General features: G+C 60.9%; 1 protein-coding gene across 7 annotated transcripts in view; it reads right to left on the bottom strand.

Moving 5' to 3' along the window:
• AGAP3 (ArfGAP with GTPase domain, ankyrin repeat and PH domain 3) overlaps positions 1-26714 on the bottom strand; it is a 50396-nt gene that overhangs the window by 9523 nt on the left and 14159 nt on the right. For 2 of the 7 annotated variants that reach the window (XM_036899614.2, XM_036899616.2), the window contains exons 2-11: positions 17746-17804; positions 17440-17527; positions 17209-17294; positions 16920-17061; positions 16395-16529; positions 16121-16248; positions 14303-14461; positions 10858-10950; positions 6418-6522; positions 128-296 (exon numbers count right to left, since the gene is read on the bottom strand). In XM_036899614.2, the coding sequence (XP_036755509.2) occupies positions 128-296; positions 6418-6522; positions 10858-10950; positions 14303-14461; positions 16121-16248; positions 16395-16529; positions 16920-17061; positions 17209-17294; positions 17440-17527; positions 17746-17804 (1164 nt within the window). Of the gene's footprint in view, positions 1-127; positions 297-6417; positions 6523-10857; positions 10951-11108; positions 12016-14302; positions 14462-16120; positions 16249-16394; positions 16530-16919; positions 17062-17208; positions 17295-17439; positions 17528-17745; positions 17805-18999; positions 20068-26714 lie in introns of those variants that run through there. The other 5 variants (XM_036899613.2, XM_036899615.2, XM_036899612.2 and 2 more) reach the window with 5 other exon arrangements.

Here is a 26714-nt window from a genome sequence, read left to right as displayed (position 1 = left end):
CTGAGCTGATCCTGAAGTGTGATGTTCGGGCCAAGCACGTTTGGAGCCCTGAGAACCCAGGCAGAGACACCCACCTTCCTAGGCCCCCTTCCCCAGCACTCCCACCCCCACCTGGCAGCCACCTCACCTGTGCCCCCACCCAGCTGTGTGTTACTCCGTTCCAAGGCCAGCCCGTTGGCCCGGGGGCTGGTGCCTGGGGCTGTGGCAGGGGTGGCACGGGGCAGGCGCTTCCCTGGCACTTTCACTGTCGTCCGCAGCAGGTCGATCTCCTTGCCGTGGATGTTCTGCATGTAGTCCTGAGGGCCATGTGGGAAGACAGATGCACGGTCATGAGGACACGCCCCTCCCTGGCACCGCGCCTCTGGCAGGGGACTCTCGGCGCCTGGGTCTCTCCCCACGTGCTGCCCAGGGTGGGCTGGAACACGAGGGAAAGCTCACATTCTAAAAAGCGGGACTGTGAGACCCACAGAGTATCTCCAAGTCTGGGTTAAACCTAGATTACTGCTGCCTGAACGTGGCTCTAGGGGCTCTCAGCCAGGAGGAGGGAAGGGCCAAGGGAGATCGAAGGCTCTGGGGCCGAGAGCCGAGACTTGGGAAGATGGCCCAGGAAGCAACACAAAGGAGGCCAAACACTGGACCAGGATGTGATCTAGGGAGAGTGCTCACATGGCCAAGGAAAGGGACGGGCTCCGTGGGATGGGATCTGAGGAGAGAGCTCACGTGGCCGAGGAAGGGACTGGCTCCACAGGATACAGAAAACTGGGGGCCCAGCTCTGGGTGGCTGGTCACCCACTACTTCAGCCCTGTGTTCAGAAGCTCCCATCCCCAGTTTGGTCATCAAGAACTTCTAAAGCCTAGAACAGTCCCATCCTTAGAGTGGTGCCTGACACTATAACTTGTTGAAGAGTTAAAGGAAAGCCTTTGATTTTTTCTGCTATTCTTGGAAAAATAGAGACAGCTCCATGGTCCCACACGTACCAGTGGGTGTCCAACAGCAGTAATAACCATCATCCTCATCACATCACCTGCCCGTCCAGGCCCCAGCTACTCAGCACCATCACTGAACACTGTAGCTGTATTTCATATATTGCCTCACGTAATCTTTACAACACAGTGGTGGGTGTTAATCTGCCCATTTTACAGCTGAAGAAACAGGCTTTCAAAGGTTAATCGGCCCCAGTTCACCGTCCTCAGGCGGCAGGGCCAGATTCAAGCTCAGGCTTTTCAGATTCTCAAGGCTGTGCACCGAGGCAGGTTTCCTTGACCCTGGAACTCACCCTGGCTTCAAGTCAGCACCTGGAGGGCCCTGGAAGTAGAGAAATGGGGAGGGACTCGGAGAGTGGGAGCCACTTGGTGCTCTGACCTTCCCTGCCATCCTGCCATGATGTAGGCCTGGGAGCACCACGGTGGAGGGGCAGCAGGGGCTGCATGGCACAAGCTGCCATTTTAAACATAGCTTGGCCAGCACCCCAGCTCTCCCCACTGCTTCTGGCCTCTCCTTCCAGACCGCCGACTCCCACTCCATGCCCGGACCACAGGTGAGATCCTCGGCAGTCCCCAGCTAGTGTCCTTGATAAAATGTGGCAAAAACTCCTTCCTGAAAGCAGAATCTGGGTGGGTGGCACCGACTTAACTGTGAACAGAGTTTCAATGATCAGACTCAGAAATCAGCTCCTCTCCTGCCCTCAGGAGCATCCAGAGAGATTCCCTGTAAGCCAGCACGCCTCACGCCTTCACATCCTTACGGGCCCAGCCTGCTGACCGTAACCCACGTAGGAGCATCAGACTCGGATCTAAAGCATTCTACCTTCTCACCTTTTAGCTTTTAGAAAAAGGGACAATGTCCTCTGCTTAAAAGAGCAGATGGGAAATGCTTCTTTTTTGGAAGCAGGAGAAGGGCAGGGGGCGGAGCAGGGGTGTGGGGGCTGCCCCTCTCTCTGGGAATGGCCAGACATCAAGTAGACAGGGGTCACCTGGCCTTACAGAGCGAAGAGAACGTAGGAGTTGCCAGCTGGGAAGAGGGGCGAGAGCAAGGAAACAGCAGCCAATGCCAGCCTCCCTCCTGCACTTCTGTTGTTTGGCTGGATGTCACCTCGGGACAGGCCGTCAGGGGCCTCACGGGAGACCCATGGAGGGAAGGGCTAGTAAGCTGGCCTCAGCCGGATCTGGCCCCAGGGAGCCCAGGCCTGGCCTGTAGTCACCCTGTATTCTCCAAGCAGCCCTGACACCTTCCTGGGCAAATGACCCTGCAGGACTGGAGGGGCATAGCTGGCCAGGGGAAATGTGTCCCACAAGTGTGCACCCAAGCACAGCTCCCTTCCTTTCAGCTCTGGCTGCACCTCAGCCCTCAGGCCACCACCTTGGCCTCTGTAAGGGAGGGTGCCAGGTGCCTGGCCTCAAGCACACCCCACCCCCAGGGCGAGTGCCTCAGGGCTCAGAACCACAGAACTTCACTGAGAAGTCGCTGAGAGAAGCCTCTATCCTGGGAGGACCCTTTTAACAACCCCTCGCCCCATTCTTCTGAGCGCTGCCCCCACGCTGAGCCTCACCACGGTAGCTGGGGAAGAAACAAGCCCAGGACCTCCCTGCCCCACAAGTGGCCCGTCTGTCTGCCCCTTCTCCGCAGCCAGCCGCAACCTCTCCCTCCCGGCCTGCCACCACAGGCCCTCTGGGCTTGCCATCAGCCCGGCGTCCAGCATGTGACTTCACTGTCTGGGACCACCCATCCAAGCCCCAGCACCCACTGGCCCGGCCTTCGCACGCATCCGCTCCCCCGTCCCCACAGACAACTCACATCCCAGACTGGCTGTTCCAGACAACTGCCAACAGCTGGCTGGGCCGAAGGCAGCTGCCGTCCCTCTCCTGGGGGAGGCCTGGGCTGCTCTAGTTCACAAGGAGGTCACAACAGCTGCAACCGTTTCCAGGCCCCACTGCAGCCCCGGGATGCCTAGGCTGGGACATGGTGGGAGAGGCTGACCCTATGCCAAGTTCAAGAGCTGCATGAAGGAACTTGGTTCAGAGCCGAGGAGCAAGAAGGGACGCAGGGGGCAAAGACTAGCCCCGTGAGCATCTCTGACCACACGGGACAGGAGCTCCTTAAGCCAGGGCAGGCCCCAGGGCCAAGCTGAGATGGAGCCTGGCCCGGGGGAGACTGTGGTGAGGAGCTCCAGGAGCAGCAGCAGGGACAGGGACATCGGGGGCGGAGCGACAGTGTTTCCCTCCGTCAGCAGAACGGGGAGCTCACGGTGGCGGTGGCAGCGGCTGCTCAGGAGAGCGGTCACCACGGCTGCCTTTATTACCCACCATCAAACAGCAATTTCTTCCCCAGCCTCCTCGCTAATTACCCAGCCAGCGTTCTCATCTCGTTTTATTACTGGAATTAACAACGAGTTCAGAGCGTGGAAAGCTATTAAGATGTGTGATTAAGCCACATTCAATTAGTTTCTACAAACAATTTAATTGATGTTGCAGATAGAATTAACAGAAGGTGATTGTGTGAATGGCTCCGCTGGCTGCAAAATGGGGGAGGCTGTGGCGGGCTCTCTTGGGCCAGGAAAGGACCAGGCGCGAGGCTTGAAGCTTACCCACCGGCCTTTCCTCCGCACGCACACCCAGTCCCTCTGGCCCAATGGCCTCCGTCATCAGTAGGTGAGTTGTCAGCCTGCTCATGGTCTCAGGCAAGAGCCACCCTTGGGAGAGCAGCTGGACCAGCGGAGAGTTCCGGGTGCCCCTCTGGAGTTGGCGCAGGTCCTCCTCTGCCCAGCTCCCCAACACAAGGGAGCCTCCAAGGGAAGCCAGGAAGCCCACAGGGAGGCAGGCTACCTGCTCACTGCTGGAGCTGAGAAGCCTGCTCCGGTTAGCAACGATGGCAAAGGGGAGAGAGAGGCAAGCGAGCCGGAGACACAGGAGCGCAGCAGAAACCAGGAAAGGAACCATGAAGCAAGAGGGGCAGATGGAGTGAGCGGCCCACGCCAGACAAAAACCCAGACCCCCGCTCGTGTGGCTGCACACGGCGACCCTTAGCGTGGCCCTGACTTGTACTCCCACTGCTCACATCACATCTGGGTCGTGTCTTCTGAGTAAGAAGAGATGGGTCTACAGGCAAGGGTGTCGCCATCTGCATGTGCCAGTTCCTCCTGGCATCCAGTGTGGAGGAAGGGCATGCACTTTGACCCCAGAGTCCATGGGCAGCCAGTGGAGAGCTGACGGATGGGGAGCTCACGCTCTCAAAGGACCATTCGCCCAAACTCTTCACGATGTCCTGTGGCTGGGACAACAAGAGGGAGGCTGCAGGGGCTGAGACTGGGGGGCTGAGCCAGCAGAGCTACCTGCCTCTTAGATTCACTTTGCAAGACAGCAAGGACAGGCCTGGGCACTCCTGTCGCCTAGATCCTGTGCCAGGCCCTGAACACACTAAGTTACACACAGGCCAAGAAGTGCAGTGCCAGAGGGATTCTGGGGAGTCCAAACCCCTAGCCTGGCCCAGGCAGGCAGGCCCATCAGCTCCCTCTGCCCTCCTACCTGACTGCAGTCTGGGCAACACTTGCCCCGATGTTAACTCTCCTGCAACTTTCTCAGCCAGCCCCGAAGGGACGTGTTCTTGGCAGGGCAGAAAGCCTCGGGGTCCAGGTCTTAGGTCAGCCACTGGCTGAGTGACTGGTAATTGAACAAACCCTGCCAAGCCTCTGCCCTCCAGTTTGGTGAGTGTCAACACAGAATTCCCTCAAGCACGTACCTTTCCTCCCTAAACCGAATTCAGAACCAAGCACTATACAACACCCAGCATTTTCCTCCATGTCCTGAGACCCCTTCACCACCCCTCTCCTCCGCCCTGGGCTTCCACTAGCTGAGGCATGGGGTCAAGCACAGAGGATGGAGCGCAGCACCTAGCTAGGGCACCACCCAACAGAAGGAACAGGTAAGGGTGCAGCAAAGCGGGGAAAGCAAAGCCCCCACACAGGTAGGGGAGACGGCGGTGCTTCAGACAGGCAGTTCCCAGCTTCCCAGGCAAGCTGCTGCCAAAGCAGAGAGCACATGCATCCTGTCAGGGGTCTGGGGCATGAAAACACAACCAGCTGAGACTTGGCAGACGCGGGTGTGCGCTCACAGCCTTGGCCCAGGACTGGGTGCGGTGGCCCCTCGGCCGCCCTCAGCTGGGAGATCCTGGACCTGCAGGGTGCTCCCTGACCTACGGCACTTGCACCTTGCTCAGGGCCAGTGCTCCTCTGAGTAGCCTTGCGGCCTCTCATCATCTCATCATCGCATCATCTCGGCAGTGGGACCAGGTCTATAAGTCGGTTGGAAGCTGCGTAGGGAGAGGATGGTGCTGAGGAGACTTCGTACCAAATACCCGAGTTGTATGCTGGGTGTGCCCTTCCTCCACCCCCAGCAGCCTGGCACCAGCCCCTGTGGAGGAAGGGACACCAGTAGGGAAGAGGTTAACTAGTGCCCCCTAAGCTAAGGGCAGGGGCCGGGCTCTGGCCTGACTGCAGACAGGCTGCCCCCTGGCTCTTCCTAAGACAGGCCTTCGTGTGCTCTCAGGACCCAGTTACGGCCAGGCACCTCTTGGGTTGGGCCTCCCTGATACCTTGTGCAGATTCAAAGGCAGGCGAGGGACCCTCGGAGGCAGGCCCTGGGCCTCTGGGCCGGGGTGGGGATGGCCCACGTGGTGTGCCTGAGGGGCTTCACAGGAGAACTCATTAGCCCCGCAGTGGGGTGGTGACAGAGATGGATTCTGGTGACAGCTGTGTGCTGGAGCCACGCAGTGAGGGGAGGCGAGGAAGGAAGGGTGGAGGAGCTGCCCCAGGGGCCACTCCAGTCATTGCAACCCCCCACTGGGGCACAGGCCACACACCCTCCAGACCCCTCTGCCCACTAGCGATGCCATCCCCACCCTCCTTTCCCCAAGAGGACCTGGCCAAGGCCCCTTGCCATGCTCAGCAGCCTCGGCTGAGCTGGCCTCTTGCTGTCCATCACCCAGGAGCCCAGAGATGACCACTAGTGCAGCTCCACTAAAGACAATGGAGTGGCAACACTGGCACCCCCAGACTTTGGCCTGATTCCACGAGATGGGCCCAGTCCAGCTCTTAAAATGACTAGAATGTAGGATATCGAACCCAAGTGCACACCAGCCTAGCCTGGCGTGACCGTCGCCAAGGGCAGAGCCACAGGTGAGAGCTGTAGCATAAGCGCTCACCTGGGCCTGGGTCTCGGGGTCAGCAGCTCCCAAGCCACCACAGTGATGCCCATTCTCAAGGGAAAGTCCGTCTGAAATCGGTAGGGTCTGCCTGCCTTTGGCCCCGGAGGCAGCAGTCAGTGCACATCCTGTCCCCCATCCTCTGCCCCCTGGCCCTCCTCATTCGTGCCCCCAGGTTCACTCCTCCCCAGGGCCCAGCCACCCCCCTGCACTGGACTCACATGCAGGCTGGGGTGGTAGGTGAGCAGCCCATTGTCACACAGCGTCACATACTTTTTCTTCCACTCCTTGTTCAGGGACTTGCCACTCCGCTTCAGCAGGATGCCCTGAGGACAGAGGGCAGATCAGCGCCAGGAGCCAGACCCAGAACACCCCGTGGCCTTGCCCAGCCGGTGCCATCGGGCAGCACTGTCCTCCAGCTCCCACCCTCCTAGGCCAAAGTGCTCATCTGAGCAGAGAAGCCATAAAGGACTAGAAGCCTTTCCCAGAGCCAGGCAGTCCCTGGTCACCCTCCAGGAAGCAGCCAGGGGCCGCCTCTCTAGTTACTGGGACCACTGTCCGCGGTGTCTCCCCCGGCTGGCGGGAGGGTGCTTAGACGCTCTCCCAGCAGTGGCGCTCTTACCTGCTCATCTCCAGGACAGGTGAGACAGCGGCCCAAGACCTCGGGAGGGCAGCCCCAGAATAAGGCAGAAAATCCCCTGACTGTCCCCCACAAGGCTCCAGCCGCCCCCAAGGCAGGCAACTGGGACCCAGTCGTACAGCAACCCAAGCTCCCATGTTCCACTAAGCCCCTCCGAGTGTGATGAGCGTAAGGGCTCCGTACAGGCTGGGGTTCTGGCGCTTTGTCCTCTACACTCTCAGCACCGGGAGGATGCCTGACACAAAGGAGGCACTCGGGAAACATCGCGCAGACAGGTGGGAAAAGCCAGCCGAGACTGCAGCTGTCAGATGCTGCACGTGGGAAGCGGACCCCTCAGAGGGCGGAGCTCAAGCACACGGAGGGCAGCCTCCCCGCCTGCCTTGCGGCTAACCCCCAGTGATGCGTCACCCACCCGGGCTCTCCCTGAAGCAGCAGGCAATGGGAGAACAGCCGGGCTTGGGGGCTGGGCTGGGTGGGAGGACTAGCAGTGTGCAGGCGGCAGATTCCCAGGACAGGACCAGGGTCATTCCCTGTGGCGCCTCCTCCCAAATTCAGGCGGGCTGAGAGAAGCGCCAGCGCTCCCCAGAGATTCCTCAACAAGACTCCTACAGGCCGAGAGCCACAGCTGGACAGGCACTGGCTGGGGAGAGCCAGGGAAGCGCCCGAGTCCGTCCCAGTGGTGTCGGACAGGAGGAGCTCTGAGACACGGCCCTGGCAGGCTTCTCCTTCAGGGAGGGCCTACCCAAAGCAGGAAGACAGGGATCGAGAGATTCAGGTGTGTGGGAACGGGCCACCTCTCTGTCACCATAGTCCCAGGGCCCAAGGGTGGGGCATAACCCCCACTTCCATTACACCTTCTCCTCTAAGTTCTTGCAAATAGGAGGCTCAGCCCTAGAGGGATGAGACCAGCCAACAGGTGGTGGCATTTCCTGCCTGATCAACCCCCGAAATAGGGACTGAGGTGGAGGTAAGCAAAGAACCTAAATTACAGTCTCCCAATTCTCAAGATGCCCCACATCCTCGCTACGCATCCTTCCTTCCCTCAGTCTCCTCCTCCCACTGCCCCCAAAAAACAAATGCCACTGAGAGAGGCATGGCCAACAAGATTGGAGTTGGAGTCCTTGGCTATCTGGGGACATAGCCTGCCCCCTAGTCCCCCATCAGTCACAGACCACGTCCTCACAAGCAGCTTCTGAAGACAAGCAGTGATAATGGGACCTTCACCAGACAACATGGTGCCTGGAACATTCTGGAAAGCAAAGCAATCAGGCCCCTGCCAGGTGGTCTGTAAAGGAGCCTTGGTGGCCTGCCTCCCGGCATGGCTTCTATCCCCATGCAGGACAAGGAACCCACACAGCTGCTCCCCTGAGGACACTGACTCTGCTCCCCCTCAGGAGGGCTGGGGGGGCTGCCCGCTGGCTCACCTGGTCCTCGTCTCACTCCTCCCCCTATGCACCCTCACCCTGGGACAGCCACACTGGCCTCAGCTCTCAAATCCTTCAAGCCCAAGCCCTGCCCACCCTCCCCTGTCCTTCCTCTTCATCCAGTTCCAGCTCTTCCTCCTGGGTCCAGGACGAGCTCCCAGTCAAGGGGAAGGGAAGCCAGGCTCTGCGGCCCCTCCTGCCTCCAACCAGCCTGTAACACCACACAAGTCCTGTCACTGCCTGGACCTCGGCCTCCTGGGTCAGGGGAGTGTGCAGTCATGTGTGTCAAAGCAGGAGCCAGAGGCTGCCCTTTCCCACCTGAACTTGCTCCCGCCTTCACCTGGGTCCCCACTTGGGACAAGGAGAGGAGCCCCAGCCAGTGGTAAAGACCAAAGATCCTGGCTGGGCTCATTAGCAGGGCTGTGGAAGGGGCAGGTGGAGAGAGGAGTGCAGGTGGCCAGGGACCCGACCTGCAGGCCTCCTCTCACCTGGCGGAGCCCACCACCAAGGAAAGCTAGGCCAGATAAGGCCTGCCCACCCACACTGCCTGCCTCTCCCATGTCTCCAGTTCCAAGGAGGGAGAACGAACTACAGGGGTTCCTGCTCCCCTCCCTGGCCGGCAGGCTGCGCACGGCAGAGCAGGAAGCAATCTGGGGCGGAATGGAAGCGGTGCGGAGGCGACAGCCCCCAGAGGACCTGTTCCCGCCACCGCCTCCCTCCCAGCTCCGCCAGCCGGCTTAATTGCGGAGTCCGGATTGATTGGGAATGCAAATGGCAACTGAATGCAATCTCCACTCCCAGCAGGAGCGGGGGAGGGGGAAGGAAAGGAATGGGGGGAATGGGACAGGAGGGCGGGGAAGAGGCTGGACCGGCCCTGGGCAGCAGAGAGGTTGGTGGGGGGAGCATGAGGAATGGCTGCTGGACAGGGAGGACTGGAGAGCAGAGGACCCCGGCGCTATGGCAGGCGCACCCCCAAACACCCTGTACCATCCCTCTGTGGCAGAAAAGCACAGGCCTAGGTACCTGCCCCCAGCCAGCGGCTCTAGGCAGGGTGGGCTGCCCTTGGCTTCCTTCCGGGCTCTGTCCATCCTACTGAGGGTCCCTGGGGTACAGTGGCCTGTAACACCCAACAACCTAACTGACCCCCCACTGGACCAGAACCCCAGGTGCAAGTTGACAGGGCTTCATCCTCCACACCACAGCTCCCTTACCCCTCCTTCTGTTCCCATTCAGGGACCAGACAGATTAGCTGGCACCCCAGACAGGGAGGGGGCATCTGAGGCTACACATCTCAAAGCAAGGGCCCCAGGAAAATGGTTCTCTTTTACTTATGAAATGTTTTATGTGTGTGGGTGCACACACAGACAGCACCCACCCCAAGAGCAGGAAGTGACAGTCCCCTGCTCAAAGCACATCCAATAGTGTGAGGCCCAGGGACACATGATCACATCATCAACAGGTTTGTGGAGCCAGATTCTGCACCCACACTTGGGCAGGAAGGAGATGGGGTACTAACCACCCCTCTCTCAGCCCCTTCACCCCCAGGACGCTGACCCAACTAGGGTAACTCCTGCCAGATGGTGATGACATTTTGGGGGGCGGGGCAGGGGGCGTGTTGCTGAAGGAAAAACACGGGACACAAGAGATGTGTCACTCCATCTGCCCTCTGGGACCCTGGCACACTTCCAGGCTCTCTGTTCCACATGCATCTTCACTGCAGAGTCAGAAAACCCCAATCTTAACACAAGAATCCTGGTCACATTGCTCATGGGCCCCAGAAGCCCCAGTCCGGAAGGCCCAACAGGAGCACAGGGCGCTGGGCGAGGCCAAGCTCTGGAGCTCCGGCCATATCTGTCTTCTCTATGGCCAACACCTGACAACATGGCCCCTGGAGCCATATCCTGCGGGAACAGCAGACTGACCACCAGGCCATCCCTGTGGGCACCTCAGTTAGCAGCTCTTGCGCAAGCTCAGAGAGATGCCTCCCTGCTCTGGCCCGCCCCCCCCCAGCAGTTCTGGAGCCCTGCCCAGCACACCACGTTTGCCCAAAGGTGCCCCCTGTCATTCAGTGCCTTTTCCCAGCACAAGGACCCCTGAGAGGATCCAAGCTTCAGGCAGCCCAGCCCTGCCAGGCAGACTCATGAAGGACGTGGGAAGGAGCCACTCAACTCAGGTTTTTTTTTTACAAACGTAGATAAGATGTGTCAACAAACTTGGAGTAGGACTAGCCCTTGGTATACCCTTCAGTGGGCACTCAAGATATGTTTTTCCGAGTTCTCTTCCTTTTCTGGGAGGAGGGGAGGTAGGCGGGAACCCAGACCCCCCTCCACGCGGCGGAATTCCCGAACCACGGGAGAGCCGCGGAAGACGGCGGGTGGCTCTCTGCTGCCCCCCGGTGGTCTGAGGAGGCCCCGCAGAGCCCAGGGAGGCCCGGCGGCTCAGCCCCGCCACTCTCCCGGGAGGTTCCACCTTCTTAGCAGAGCCTGGCGGGGTTGCTCGCCTCTTACACCGTCTCAAGGCCTGGGAAAGACTCGTCTAGCGTTTCCCGGGAGGGGCTCTTCCCAGCTCCGCTCCCGCAGAAGGAAGGGATTGCTGACCTGTTTAATTGGGATGGCCCGACCACTCCCGATACTGTCCACCTTGCACTCGGTGGCTTTTTTCTCCCGGTCCAAGTCAGCACCCTTTCGAGACTGGAAGAGAAAAGAAGAGGTGCGTTACAGGGGCCAAGGGGCCAAGGGAGGCAGCTGCCCACCTGGAGCCCCCAGCCCTCCCCGCCTCCCTCCTCCTGGGCAGGCCCTAGCAGTGGGCAGGGCCGGGGCGGCGGGACCGGGAAGGAACTGAGACCACGAGTATTCCAACGGGTTTATTCTTACACACGGCACCATACAGAGCAGCACAGGTCACCGAGCCGGCCCGCCCCTTACAAAAGAGCAAGGACACGAAATACCAAGGGCGCCAGGAGCGCGCAGCCCAGGGGGCTGGGGCGCAAGAGAAGGGAGGGGAGAGGAGAGGTGGCCGGTGAGGCTGGGGGGATGGCTGGGAGCACAGGGCGCGACAACGGGGGACAGCAAAGTCCAGAAGTGAGAGGGCGGTGGCCCGTCTGCGGCACAGACACCACACGGCACGTTGCACCGAGCACGTCGGCGCGGCCCGGGGGGCACAGTGGATGGAGAGAGAGAGAGGCCGGAAAAGGCCCTGCGCCCCCGTCGGGCTCCTGGGGCAGAGCCCGCCCGAATGCGGATCCTAGGAAATGGGGAGGCCAAGAGAGGGGGAAGGCAAGCGCGCGGCGGTGGTTGTGGCGTCCGGAGCGGAGTAGCAACGGCAGAAGTCCATGCAGGAGGGAGCAGAGGAGGGTAGGGGCGGGAAAGCTCCCCCCGGGAGCGGCTGGGCCGGGGCGGCGCTCGGACGCCCCGCCCCTCTGGGCCTTGTCGCGCTGGCCTCCCTTCTTCTCCATGCAGCGAGCCTGGCGCAGCGCGTCCGGCCGGGCCTGGTCCCCGGCAGCCCCCCGCCGCGGGCTCCAGCGTTCCTAGCCTTCCCTGGGGGTGGGGGTTAGTTACAAAGATTCCTGTGGGTCTCTGGAGTGGGGAGCACGGCGGCCGCTTCTCATCTGAGAGCAGTCCCAGGGCCCGGCCCGCCTCCGGCCCCGCACAGGGGAGAATGTCCAGAGGTGCTGTGTGTCACCACCTGGTCTTCTAATTTGGAAGGAGTTGGAAAGGCCTTTTTGTTGATGAAAAGTTGGAAACAGTGGCACATATCTGCAAATATCGAAAGAATAAAGATTTTGGCAAGTTATACTCAAGCCCCGCACAAGTTGGTCAGCACTGGTGAGGGCAGAGACCCAGGTGCCGGGGGAGAGGCAGCAGCGGGAGGAAGAGGAGGAGGAGGCGGCGGAGATGGAGAGGAGACGGAGGAGGGGCCAGAGGCGGGCCAGGCAGGCCATCTCAGCCAGGAATGTGGGCCGCTCGGCAGGCAGTGGGCCCCACATCTCTCCTGCTCTCCCAGGCTGCCAGGAGCCCAGGGCAGAGGCAGGGGGCAAAGGGCTTCAGCTGCAGCACGGGGGTCCAGCACAGCCAAAGGAGCAGAACTGGGCCGAAGGCCGCCGCCCGCAGCTCCACCATCAGCGCCCGCCCTGGGCCTCTCCCGGGCGCCGCAGCCTCTGCCCCTTCGGCCCAGGGAGGAGGCAAGTGGATAGGACAGCTGCTGGGTCCCCAGACAGAAGAACAGGCCGGGGGGTGGTGTGCAGCCTGCCCCTGTCAGGCTGGTGAACTGAGAGGCCCCCAACCACCAAGGGTCCCTGGGAGCCCCGAGGGCACCCCCCCAGGGACAGGGTAACTAAAGGAGTACATGATGCATCAGGGGGACTAGGGATGCCAGCGGCCACATCCAGCAGGAGGGTCACAAGGGCACCAGCCACAGAGCAGGCGTGGCTCTGTTGGAGTGGATGATGAGGGCAAGGGGGTGGCCTCAACAGCGACGATGAAAGGGGGAGGTCCTGAGATGCACCCCTAGAGAAGGACATGTCTTGAGGCTGCCTCAGGGACAATGGCGCAAGTGAGGTCACCATGGAAACAATGGAAAGGAAAAGTAAGGTCACCACAGTGAAGATGGAGAGAATGGAGGGGCCCAGAGGGAAGGCTTGCCATGAGCACGCGCAGCAAGGATGGGGCAAGGAGCACAGCGGAGCAGGCAGCAGAGCACGGGGAAGAGCAGGAAGGCGCTGTGGCGAGGCCGTGAGCTGGGCATGAGTGGTGGGCAGAGAGGGAACAGCGCGTCCTGGGGGTTGCAGGACGCACAGCGGAGGAAGGTGGGAGGTTACGAATGGTGCTGAGGGAGCAGGTGCCAAGGGCACAGATGGCGGTCACTGCAGACACAGGCACCAAGGGCTCAACAGCGTCAGCAGCAGGTGTGGGCACAGGCAGGCAGCCCAAGGTGCTGTGTGGTGCAGTGGGCACAAATAGAGATGGGAAGCTTCAAGTCCGGGCAGGGGCAGGGCTGGGGAAGCGCGAGGCGCAGCAGCGGCTGTCAGCAGAAAGAGGGTCAGTCAGCATGGACAGGGAGGGGCACATGGCAGCCACGGGGAGGACAGAGGCAGGCAGACCAGGCAGAAGTGAGCTGAGCAGGCAGAGTAGAGAAGGAATGAGCAAGGCCTGGGGAGCACAGCTCTGTCTGGGCAGGATCCCCAAGAACCTGGCTGGACATGGGGCCAGGCTGAGAGCCAAGCCCTGATGCTCAGAAAGAGGTACACTGAGTGACGCAGAAGGACAGAGCGATCTGAGAATCCACACAGGCAGCTGACCCACCTGTGTCTGACCCAAGACTCCCAGAATGGTCCAGCCAAGTCCTGGCTGGAGGGAACGGGTCTGGAGGTGGGCACTGTGTGTCAGAGGCGGGGCGTGGAGAGGGCAGGCTCGGGGTACCTGGTTGCTGAGGGCTGGGCCCCTAGCAGTGGAAGGCACAGGGCGGCCGGGGAATGAAGTCTAAGGTCTGACGAGAGAGGACGAGCCTAGGGGCACTGAGGCAGGGTGGTGAGACCCAGGCTAAGACCAGGAGGCCTGGGGAAGGATGTCTGAGCCTTTGTTATACGACCAGACCCGTAGTGATGGGTGGGAAGAATGCAATAATGGGAAGAGCGGGAATGCAGACTGGGAGGCCTGGGCCCGGGTTCTAGCTCTGCCAGCTAAACCTCCCTGTAGCCTGGGGCAAATGACCTCGGGTCGTTCACAACTGTGGACACACAGGTGTTGGGTGTAAAGATCCCTAGAGCTGACCAGAAGCCCTAAGGGATCGGGGGGAGGGGGGCCAGTGTGCACAGCAGGGCAGGAGGGTCCACGGGGCTACGCTGGGGGCTGCAGCAAGAGCCCAGGCACAGGTGAGGGCATGGGAAAGAGCTGCAGGGCTGTGTCTATGTGGAGGGCAACCCCGACAGGGCTGCCCGCCGCGCAGCTGTCCGTGGCTCCTGCCCGCGGCCTCCTCGGGGCAGGCTCAGCCCTGCCTCTTCAGTGCGGCCGGGGCCACAGGAGGAGGGTCGGCAGGGACACATACCGTGAAGATGTTGGAGCGCCGCTTGGACTGCTTGCGGATGGGTGTGGGGGTGGAGGAGGCAGCGATGGTCTCGATGCGGAGCTCCCGCTGGCTGATGCTGGGGGTGGAGGGGACTGAGGACGAGTAGTCGCTGAAAGCGCTGCTGCCGCCATTCGTGGCCTAAGGACAGAGAGGTTGCTGAGGGAGGCTCAGAGGTGGGGCCAGGGCAGGTGGACGCCAGGAAGCCCCGCGGTCCAGGGACCTGGCTGGGGGTTCATGATGCAGTAGTGAGGCTGCTAGCTCCTAGAGGGCACCGAGGGGAGAGGCAGCATGGCCTGGAGACCAGCAAGACCCAGAGGTCGCTGCAGGCTGCCCACTCAGGCCCCAGCGGGGACACTTCTGGGGGGTGACTCAGGGCAGCACTAGCAGGTCAGACTCAGTGACAGAGGCTGGAAGTGAACAAACTGGACTCTTGGTTCACAGGCGGGCCTGGCACCAGGTAGCAGGACACCCTGGATGAGCTGTCCAGTTAGTGACATGTGCCAAGGATACAGGAGGCCAGGGTGGGGCTCGGGGTGCTGGGGAGGATAAGGTTTGCTTCTAGGCAGTGTGGGCAGTGTGAGTGATGGGGAAGGGACCAGGGAGAGCCGAGGCGAGGGAACAACAGAGCTAGGACAGGTATCAGCGTGCGCAGCAGATAAAGGACGACGGGAAGGGAGAGAAAGCCAGGAAGGACCACAGGACGGAGACAGAAAGCGCAGGGCAGCGTCTACCCTGGGACTCCCGCGGAACCATGAGGCCACCTCCCTAACTGCCTGTAAGGCCTTCTCTAAGTAAAAAATGTGCACCCCCCGCCCCCCCGCGGTCTCCATGAGCCCTCACGTGGAGAAAGGAGCAAGATGCCAAGCTACTGCTGCTTGGCAGTCAGAGCCCCGTGGCAGGGCCCACTGCACAACTGAGCTGCACACACCCTCCGAGCTATCGGCTGAGGCGAGTTGCTCAGCTATGGTGAAGACCTATCATTCCTCCTTTATCCCACATGGAGACACTTACAGGGGACTCCCTGCCGGCTCCGGGAGGGCTAAGGGGAGCAGTCTCTGCAAGAGCAGCCAGCAGTCAGGAAGCCGGTGGGCAAGAGTGGGCCTTGGAAAGACAACAGCCCTTGGCAGAAGTGGCTGAGAGTGAGAAGGGCATCTGGGATGGCCCCAGGCATCCACAGAGTGGGGACGGAGTGAGGAAACGCAGTTATGGAAGGAAGTACTGGCCCAAATGCCAAGGGCCAAAAAATACCCAGGCAGTAGGCCCAGAAGTGGGCAGGTATCCAAGCACAGTATGGAGGGACGCTGGCAGGACCCCTCGCTCAGAGACACCCCCCATACACACCCCACACAGCACAAAAGCCACTGTCCCTGCAGGGCAAGTGCTGTCCCCCTAGATGCAAACAGGAGGGCGACAGGTGAGGAGTGGCAGGCCTGACTTCTGTCACAGGCTGATCCCGAGCAGGCCTATGAGAACTCCTCTGGGCCTCCTGAGCACGGGTCAGTGGCAAGCAGTTCCCAAAGACAGCTCTAGCCGTGCTGACCACAGCCAGCGTACGGGCGGCCTTGGCTGACACAGCTGCGGGGCAGGAAGAGCGGTGAGCAGAGCTGGGCCACTAAGCAGGAAGGCAGTACACAGGGTGCAGATGAGGCCAGGCCCGTGGTGCAGCTACAGGGAACTCAGGCCAGTGCTTTCAAACCATCTGCAAGGCAGGAGACCAGACCAGGTGGGGACAGGCAAGCAGACAGACAGCACGGTGAGGCAGGGCCACGCGCTGGGAGGCGGGGAGGCTGGCCGCACCTGGTTGATGTGCACGGCTGGGATGGAGGCGGCGGACACTGCCGAGTGGCTGGGGGAGTTGGGCAGTGACTTGCAGGGCCCGATGGCCAGCTGCTGCTTCTTCCGCAAGGCCACTACCTTCTGGGCCACTGCAGAGGACAGCAGAGTCAATTACCCCTCTGGGGAGAAGGGAGAAGCCCAGCTTAGAGCCGCCCCCCAGAGCACACAGCACCGCTGGCCAGAGGCTTCTTGAGCCCCGTGCTGGGGGAGCCGTCCCGCCTGGCGCCCAAGTTACCATCCTGGAAGACACGTTCCACGTTGAGCCCGTAGGTGGCACATGTCTCATAGTAGGTGCAGCGCTTCAAGTCTGTGGAGAGCTTGCGGGCCCTGCTGTCGTCGATGACCCGGGGGTTTGCGGCACTGATGGCGTCTGTTGGGGGTTGGGGGGGCATTTGTTCAGTCTGCTGAGTAGCTGGGGCCTCTGCAGGGAGGGCCCTCTGGTCAAAGGGTGGGCTGGTGAAGCGCAGGGGCAGCAAGGGCACAGAACAGGCAAGCGTCTAGGCCTTATTCCAGCTCTGCCACGACTCCCTGAGGGGAAATGAGCCAGCCACTGCAGTTCATCTCAGAACATGTGGACATGGTCAACAGAAGGAATGGCAGGATCTGGCTGGGGAAGGTCCGCAGAGAGCAAGGAGGTGGCACCAGCCCTGGGGCACTATGACAGGGGCTAGGTCAGCACCAGGAGGGGACAGGTAGCTGGGCTTTCTCACCTGCCCACCTGGGGACCCACAGCTGCCTGCCACCCTGCAAGCCTGCTCACCCTGTGTGCCCACCAGCACCATGGGCACCTCGCTGGCATTGCGGAAGCTGCAGAGCCGCAGGAAGTAGTTATACACTGTCTGGAAGCTGATTTCATCCTCCAGGCTGAACACAAACACCACTGCGTCCACCCAGGCAGCAAACTAGGGGGACCGAGCAGAATTACTACCCTCACCTGGTCTCAGGTAAGCACCATACCCCTCTCCCCCACCACACACAACCTCACCAAGTCCCAACCAGGGTCTTCAAGAAAGGGGCACCACAGGCCAGGGCCAGGGCAGGAGCATCACCTGGAGCTCAGGGGGGCCTCCTTCATCCCGGATCAGCAGCAGGTAACTCTGGCCATCCACCACAATCTCCTTCTTAAACCGACCCCCTAGGACAGAGTGTACAGTCAGGCCCCAAACGGGAGCCAAGCAGAAAAGAAATCCAGTTTCCCAAGGAGAAGAGGGTAGGACTGAGGAGCACCAGGCTCTCTGCACAGACGACAGGAGAGAAGGGGGCCGGCCCGTAACGCTCACCTTCCGGGGACTCCTCCTGCACATAGGTCCCCGTCAGATAGCGGTGCACCAGGGCTGACTTCCCACTAGACAGGTTCCCAACAATGCCCTGTGGGAGAGGAAGGGGTGAGAGCAGTGGTCAGGAGGGAGAAGATGGGCAGGAAACGGGAGTAACACCAGGAAGGAGGATTGGCCCTGAGGACTGGGAAGGAAAGAGGAGCAGGGAGGGAGGGCTTTGGGGAGAGGCCAAGCTGAGAGGGGGCCCACCACTCCAGCCGGTGCCCACCCGACCCCGGGGCCGCCTGGGCCTGCCAGGGGCCCACTCACCACTTTAAGCTCTGGCACCGAGCGGCTCAGGGTCCACTCCTGGCTGTTCACAAAGGAGTCTGTAGGAGAGAAGGCGGCCTGTCAGCACACACACCTGTACTGCGGCCACCTGCTGTCTCCTACCTGCCCCTTCCTAGGCCAAGGCCAGAAAGCAGCACGTTCTGATGGGACCCCAACCCTCAGCCCTAGGCCCCCAGGGAGCAGCAGGAAAATGCTTTCAGAGGGGAACAGAGCGATGATAGTCCTCAGGGAAGGGACGCGGAGGGCTGTGGGCTTAGGCCCCCTGGCTGGGACCTGTGTCCCTCCACCTCTTACTGCTCAAGCAACATTAGTAATTCCCACCTTGAGCCACACCCGGCCTGGTGCTCAGGTGAGAAGTCACCCCAGTAGGTCTCAGCCCAGAGCCAAGCAGGCTGGGCACTTGGCAGCCTCCCACAGCGAGTAGGAACAGCTCACTGGCACAGGGTGGGGCCACCCACCACATTCCTAGCCAGAGTAAAGAGGGAGGAGCCCTTACCAGGCCCTGTGCTGTGAAAGGCGGGTGAATGGGGAGCGCGCTGCCAGCCTGGCCCTCCTCCCCAAGCTCCTCCTCGGTGGCAAGCCACCACCCTTTCTTTCCCAGAGACCTGCCTCCCGACTCCTCTCTAGCCCATTCTCCGACCGACAGTGTCCCGGCATGGCTGGCCCCATCACCTTTATCCTCTGGGTTGTTACGGGCGTCCTCCAGGCAGCCCTGCGTGGCCCTGGCCTGGGCCTGCCTCTCTGGCTAGGCTGTGCTTGCTTCCCCTCCCCAGGCTACTTCAAAGAGTGGTAAATACAGCTGGTCCACAAATAGCCCCTAAATTCATCTGCAGGGGCAGCCAAAGGGACAACCCAAGCCCTGCCTGGGGCTAAAAATGTGACCTAGTCCTGCCTAGCGCCAGCTGACGGTAGGCGCGCCTGGACGCCCTGGGTCTCAATTCTGCACGTGCCAAAGTGACAAAGGGGCCGATCTGTCCTCATCTCATATTCTACCACACCACGGGCGAGGGTGGGCGCGGGTCCCGGGTGGCCCAGCCCGGACACCCTCCTCTGCCACGGGCGTCTGGGGTCCATTAGCGATCGCAGAGCCTGTGCGCCCTCTCGGTGGGGCCAGGCCCGCTACCTCGGGCCCAAGGCGGCCCTCCCTTCCCGGGTGGGTCCACGCCGGCTGTCACAGCCGCTCTCGGCAGGGGCCTCCCACCGGGGAACACCCGGGCCGCGCTCTTCCCTTACCGCTCGGCGCGCCCAGGGGACCCGGGGCCGCGGCCGCCCCGCAGCCCAACAGCGGCCCGGCGGGCGCGGGCTCCCTCCGGCGGAAGCGGCTGAGCAGCAGCCTCCAGAGGCCGGCGGCGGCGCGCGGGCGGCCGGGCTCGGGCGCGGCGCGCGGGGCCTCGGCGCCCAGCAGCAGGTCGCGGCGGCCGGGGAAGGCGCCCAGGGCGCCGGCGTCCCCGTCGCTGCGGGTCCGCGCCCGGGGCAGCAGCCCCGACTCCGCGCGCCGGATCTCCCGGCCGCGGCGCAGGCGGAAGCTGAAGCTCTTCCTCAGCGCCGACAGGCCGCGCCGGGGGCTCGGGGGGCCGCCGCCGCCGCCGCCGTGGGGCGCCTGCCAGCGCTGGCTGCGCCACAGCGGGGCGCCCCGCAGGAAGCCCGCACTGCCCGCGCGGCCCAGCCCCGCGCCCTCGGCCGCCGCCGGCTCCAGGCGGTGCACCTCCAGGAACGTCATGCTGGCGGGCCGCGGCCGCTGGGCCTGGGCCCCCTGCGGGCGGCCGCGCCGGGCCGGCGCGGGGCTGGGCGCGGCCGAGGCAGGAGGCCCCGAGGGCGCGGGCCCGGGAGCCGGCGGGCGTCCGTTTGCGGGGCCGCGGCGGCCGAGGCGCGGGCGCAGGAGGCCGAGCAGCAGGCCGCGGGCGCCGGCGGGTGCCGGCCCCGGGCCGCCGGAGCACACGCTCCGGGGCCGCGGGGGCTGCTCGCGCGCCGCGCACAGGGCGGCCTGCAGGGCGGCGGCGGCGCGGCCGGCCGGGGCGCCGTGCAGGTCCAGCGAGTCGCACACGCTGAGGGCGCGGCGGCAGGCGGCGGGCCGCTCCCGGCTGCAGCAGTGCCCCGGCGGCCAGCCCCGCTCCATGCTCAGGGCCCGCGGGCGAGGGCCAGGCCCATGGCGAGGGGCGCGGGGCTGGGCCCGGGCCGGGGCCGCGGCCGGGGCGCACGGACCTCCGGCCTCTGGGCACCTGGTGGCGGCCGGCCGACCGAGTCCCTCGACGCCTCCACCTCGCGGCCGGCAAGCCCAGACCTGGCGAGGCCGGGGAGCCAGCCCGGCGATGAGAGAGAGGCGGCAAGCCTGGCCTGGAACACGCCGGAACGGCGGGGCAGCCCCCAGAGCCCTCAGAGAACAGGAAATTCCAGCCCAGGCCTCCTGCTCGGGTTGGAGCAGGTAGGTGAGAGCTGTCATTAAGGGCAAGCCAAATAAGTAACAGTCCTCCGCTCACCGCACACTGGGCCGTTTTGGAGAGAAGTGGGCCATTTGCTCCTTCCCCAAGGGAAGAATGGGAAGGTGATACACCCGGGGCCAGAATTCAGGTAAGACTAAATCAGGTGTCAGAGGCAAGTCTTAGGCTCACTTTGGGCCTCAGTCTCCTTATCTGTAAAATGGGGAGGCTGACTGAACGATCCTGTCTTAGTTTTGGGCTCAGACATTCTGAGATTGGAAAACTCGAGACTCAAGAGTGGCTGGAGGCTACAGTTGGCTCTTCTGTGAATGACTTGAGGCTGTCTTCTTCCTTGGAGATGATTAAACCATCTCGACTGGGTTACGTGTTGTCCTGCTCAAGGGCAGCAGAAATTCAAAAGGTAACCTCTGGATCAGAGTTTTGGGTGAGTGACTCACATCTGAGTCCCTCAAGTCTCCTGTCTCCGGCTCACTGGGTCTCACGCCCTCTCCAGACGCTGTCCAGGGGTCGCCCCGCGGTTGGCTGGCAAAGCAGAGGTGAAGCAGTTGCCTGCAGAACTGGCTGAAGCCTGACGCTCACTCTGAGCACAGATATCCTTTCACAAGCATGGGCTGCACCAGATTCTCATAAACTGCAGGGCTCACCCCAGGATGGGGGCACGTAGCTGCCTTGCTGGACTTTCCTCTGTATTCTAACATCAGTCCTCTCCGAAGCCCTGGAAATGAACCGGTTTACCACAATCCACAAGGACCACGAGCATATCAGGAGAAACCAATTTAGGTAGAGGGAAGGATGGGGGGGCTTGCATCTCCTTTAAAGAGAGAATACTCCCAGGATTCCTCCGCCCCTAGTCCAACCCAACTCCCAGCATCCCTCTCAGCGTTAGAATTCCATGGTCCTGGTCAGAAGCAAAGTACAAGATAAAAGTGGCACATTCCTGAGGGGCTGGGGTGGGGGAATGCCTGAGGGAGGCAGGGCCTCTCCATCCTAGGTGCTCGGCAGAACCCAGAGCTGGAAACTTCTAAATCCCGGGCTGGATCTCTGAGCCTGGAGAGGCCCTGGGGGTGATTTCATATTTTCCTGGGACTAGGTATTAACAGGGATGAGGATGGCTCCTCCTCTCCACGATGCATATTACCCACATAATAGATGGTTCTGCAGAAGGGCCTTCCCAGGATGCTTCAGGCATGGAGACAAGAACACAACCCAGGAATCCTGACTCACATTTCTGAGTTTAAGCCTCCCACAGTCAACTTCCCTATCTGCATATCTATCTGTCTGTCTGTCCTCCCTCACACACACTGGAATTACCCTTCCCAAAAGAATAAGGCTGCTTATTCTAAACCCTCCTCCCAAGCCAATGAAAATGCAAGTACATGCCAGCAGCCCTCAGAGCTGTCTGGGGACTCGGGAGGGACAGGGGACACGGTGCCCAGTGGGGGATGGGCAGCTTTAGAATAACTGGCTGTCTCAGTGGGAGAGGAGCAGGATGCGATTAGAGGGGAGAAGGCCCCCAGTACCACACACTCAGACAGACACACACGTGCACATGGGCTCAGGGAAGGCAGGCAGCAGCTCCCAGCTCCCAGTCCTGGTTGGCTCAGCCCCTGCAGAAGCAGTCTAGGCAAAATGCTCGGCCTGGAGAAATGCCCAAACCTGCAACAGCTTCCTCTTCCTCACCTGGCTGCCTCCTTCCTATCCCTTCTCAGAGAGCCTTCTTGACCCAGAGAAACTAGACAGAGAAGGGCACCTGCCTACGCATAAATGTCCCAGGACGTCAAGCCAGGCGGAGACCCTAGAAAGGAGGACAGTGCAGACACACACCCCTTTTTTGGCATGTCACCCTTCAGGGATGAGGTCTGGGTGTTCTGTGTGACAAGATTCTGCTCCAAAGACATGCAGCAAGCACATCTCCCCTCAAAGCAGCCCAGAGGAGATTCAGGCAGTCCTACAAAACTTCAGGCTGGGACCTGGCACACAGTACAGAAATGCCGTAAAACCAGCCCTCATGTCAGTTGTCTATTTCTCAAGGTCCTCAGAAGCACCAGGCTAAATCTGCCACTAGGGATGAGACACCACATGGAAATTTCTGGGGGAATTAAAGGTGCAATCTCTCATGATGCCTGCAGTGTGCCTTCTGCATGAGGATGAATACACCCCTTCCTGGAAACAGAGAGGGCAGACGATGAGCACTGGGCAGCCCCTTCTGCTCTGCGAACCAGGAAATCAGGAGAATGAGCCGACTCTAGATGTACCCACAGCTGGGTGAGCTGGACTGGCCAGACCTGAGAGAAGAGGCCACCTGCACCGGGTACCTAGGGGCCACAGGGACACACTACTAAGCCAGGGTAGCTAGGGGGATGGAGAGATCCCTGCAAAGGCCTGACACGTGTGGCCGTGCACAGAACAGAACACTGGTCGTGAGGAAGAGCAAAGGGCAGCCTCCCACAGCCAGAAGGCCAGCCCAGGAATCCCACAGAACCTTGTACCTAGTCTCCACTCAAATATTTGCTGGGTGATCCATTGATAAGTACGGAGGTGTGCCCAGGTGAGGCCACGCAACCCACATGGCGCCTCTGGATGTCCTTTTCAGAGATGAGGAAGGGTCAAGTTTCTGCTGAAAGCCAAACAGTGCGCGGCGTGGCTCTGGCGAAAGGCTCCGGCTTCTTCCAGCCAGCTTGGGTGGTCCAGAGCCACACTGGCCCCCTCAACACCTGTCGGGTTCTTCTTGCCCACAAGGTGGCAGCAAAACCTCTTCCTGACGCGGGGCTGCTGGCGGCGCCGGAGGAAGGCGGGGACCCCAGCAGCAGCATCCAGAGCAGGAGTGAGGCTGGGTGGTCTCCCGCTAGCTCTGGGAGCCCCCGGAGAAGAGGAGGAGACTCGGGCCGCCGTCCCTGACCTGCCCGCGGCTTCCCCAACAACGGGCCACTCGCCACTGCCTGGAGGACACAGGGTTCCTTATGAGTCTCAGGAGTTGTCACCAAGACACACAACAGCGCTCCGGAACACACTCACTAACACTCACCTCTTGGCCATTTCCTGGTTTTAATGCTCCCCCACGAGGAGGACGCAGGGCACACAGGCGTGCGGTGGTTTTATAAATGAATGCGTGTCTCTGCTGAGCATGAACTGCACCCCCAGGCTTTTGTTCTTGTGCGGAGGGAGGCAGGCCCATGAGAGACAGTACCTGGCTGGCACAGTCTGCCGAGGAGAAAATTATCTGCAAAGACCCCGTGTCGAGAGGCATGGGAGTGTCCTGGCAAGACTCATGCTCTTGAGTTGAGATCCGGGTTCCAATTCAGCCTGTGGCACCTATTAGCTCTGTGCCTTCAGTAGTCACCTCAACTCACTGGGTCTGGGGTTTGAGTCTGTAAACTAGGAATGATCCCACCACGCCGGCTGAAGTCTCTCCGAAGACCAGCGATGCGAATTTGGAGGGTCCAGCACAGTGCCCAGCACACGGCAGGTACCAGCAGAAGGAGCCATTACCACTGGGCAAGAGTCACATCGGACACAGAAGTGACTTGGGCCAGCGCCAGCACTGTCCGGAGCAGAGTCTGGTGGCGGTCCGCCTCGGCAGTTCCGGCCACTGGCCCCCCGTCTCTTCCCCGAGAGGTCGCAGGCTGGCCCTCAGAGATTCCCGAGGCCCTTTGGGGTCATGTCTTTCTCTGAAAATCTGATGAAAGCCATTATAGGCTGAATTGTGTCCCCCCTAGATTCATATGCTGAGGTGCTACTCCCCCACCTCCCCCCAACTTTAGAATGTGACCTTATTTGGAAATAGGGTGGTTGCAAATGTAATTAGCTAAGATGAAGCCCCACTGGAGTCGGGTGAGCCTCTCGTCCCATATGACCGCTGTCCTTATAGAAGGGGAAATCTGGATACAGACAGCAATGCACAAAGGGCAGGTGACATGAAGAGACACAGGGACAGGCAGCTGTGGGGAAGCCAAGAAGAGAGGCCCAGGGAACATCCCCCCTAAAACCTCCATAGGGAGCTTGGTCCTGCCCACACCTTGATTTCAGACTTTGGCCTCCAGATGGTGGGAAAATAAATGTCTGTTGTTTAAGCCACCAAGTGTGCAGTTCTTGTTAGCACAGCCCAGAAATCGTATAAAAACTAGACCCAAGGGGGTCTGGCTGCACAGAGAGCGGCCCCCACCCCTCCCGTGGCTGCTCAGAGGAGCTCGGAATTCTGCCCCATCTCCTGGGTTCAGGGTGTCAGCTCCCCGTGGCTGTGTTCCCCTCCTCCCCATGGAAAAGCTGAGAGGACCGAAGGGGAGAACCAAGACCACCCTCTGCGGGGCAGTCATCCCCACCCGGAAGTGGCCTCCTAGCACTAAACTAGCTACTCACTGGTAGTTGCTTGATTTTTTTTTCTGTCCTCAAACTGTGCTAGGTGAAGACCTATCTCCCACTGGCTTCCTTGTTCTGACTTGCCACATCCTAAAACCCAGAGATGGACCAAGACAGACACCGCTCCCCATCTCAGACTGAGAAGGATCCACAGGCTGGCTGGCTGAGGCCCAGGGCCCAGTGTCCACTGCCGTGCCACTGCACATGGTGTCCCTCACTCCTCCAGGGACCCCGGCGCAGGCGGCATGGGACTGCGCACTGCTCTGTTGCAGAACATCAAACAGGGAAGCTCCTTGTAGGCACTGTGGCTTTTCATTCCCATCTGGACATGTTTCCTGCACGTCACACATCTTTAAGTGTTGTTCTCTTCTGCATGATGCCCAGCTTAGGTCCCAGGAGCTGGAATTCTGCCTCTTCAGCCCAGCGGGCTTATCAAATGCATTAAGTTCTGAGATTCCTAATCAGCAGTACCAGCAATCTGGTTTGCTTCATCATATTTTTTACAAAGTAAAGGATTTTAGTAAGGGAAGATCCAATAAAATATTCAAATAATGACACTAATTTTGCTCCAAGATGTAGCAGCACCAGAAACTGCACTGCTGCAGCCGGTGGCACCCCCACCTGAGAGCTCAGATACAGATGTGTAAGTTCAGGGTCTCAAGGAAAGGGGGGCTGAGGGTCAGTAAACACTATTTAAAAAAAACGGTAGCTTCAGAGTCTAATGGACAAAAATGTAAAGCATCTAAATTACAGTCCACTACAGATTTTGGAAGTGGCGCAGGTCACTTCCCCAGCAGGTGGGGCCTACGTTCCCAAGGCCAAGCCCACCCACTGCCCATAGCATCCGGGATCCCTGAGGCCTCTGGATGGGCTCACCAAAGGGAGCCACAGGCAGCCCAGACTGATACCTGCCGGGCCTGGACGTGAAGGCCACCTCCCTCCAGCCCTACCAGCTCATGCCTGCTGCTGGGGGTCTCCCAGAGCTCCTGGCCTCCTTTCAATATCTCCAGCTCATCCTGTCTCTGCGATGGAGACTGATACCAATCTGTGTTCACCTCACCGGGGCTTGGGCTCCTGGCACGCACAGGACGGCTGGCACCGGCCCCCATGCCTCAGAGCCTGCCTCTGGCCAGCCCTAGAGACACCAGGGCCACATTTGGTGCCCTGTACACCCATAGCAGTGGCCACACAGGACACTGCTGATCACCTGTTAGGAACAGCCATTCATTGAACACGACAGGCCCACTGAACGCTTTGCACATACGGATCCACTTACCCCTCCGAGAGCGGCATGTTGTTCTCCCCATTTCACAGATGAGGAATCTGAGGCAGACACCAAGTAACCTGCTCAAGGTCACCGGCCAGCAGGTGGCTGAAGCTGGCATTGCAACCCAGGCTGTCTGGCTCGCCCCGAGCCCTTGGGCCTCACTGGTGTGGCAGATTTTTGCTGACACAGGGCCAACCTGAGCCCAAAGGTCATCTTGCTGGCGGGTTCAGTCTATCTTCCTTTCCTCCTGCCCAGGTACCCACACTGGGATGCCTAGCCTTGCCCTTCCTAGCAGAGACCCTCCTTCCAAACCCTCCCCTGGTTCCCCCTCACCCACCTTCCAAACAAACTCCTTATCTCCAGCTCTGACTCTCCCAGGCCTGGACCAGCATGAGGGGCTGATGTTGTTCTGGAGCCCGGCCCAGGGACACACAGCACTCACAAAGGACAACACTACCTCAAATGAGGCCCTTAACAGGCAAAAGGGGAGCTTTTGGGGGCTGACGGGCCCTCAGCGTGCCTCCTATTCATGCATTAGACAGCCTCAGGAAGCCAGGCCAGCGGGGAGGGGTCAGTCCAACCAGCCTCCCGACCGAAGATGCTCCTTCCCCGAGACCACACGCATCCGGAGCCCTTTAAGTAGCCAGGAACTGACAAGCGAATGCCCTTCTCTGAGACGTGCCCCCCTCCGCCCGCCCTGCAGGTCCGTACCACACAGCTTCTGTGTGCTCCTGGCGGTGGCCGTCCCAGCACTGCCACGGCTATGCAGGAACACCAGGACAGGGTGGGAGCCACCTGCGGCACTCCCTGGGGGCACAGGGCTACCTGCACAGGCAGCCGGTTCAACTATACAACTTCCCATCAACTGCCACCGCTGTTGCCAGCCC

This window comes from Manis pentadactyla, chromosome 7 (genome assembly GCF_030020395.1).
Source record: "Manis pentadactyla isolate mManPen7 chromosome 7, mManPen7.hap1, whole genome shotgun sequence".
NCBI classification, from domain to species: Eukaryota; Metazoa; Chordata; class Mammalia; order Pholidota; family Manidae; genus Manis; species Manis pentadactyla.
This window is presented reverse-complemented; position numbering and strand designations above follow the sequence as displayed.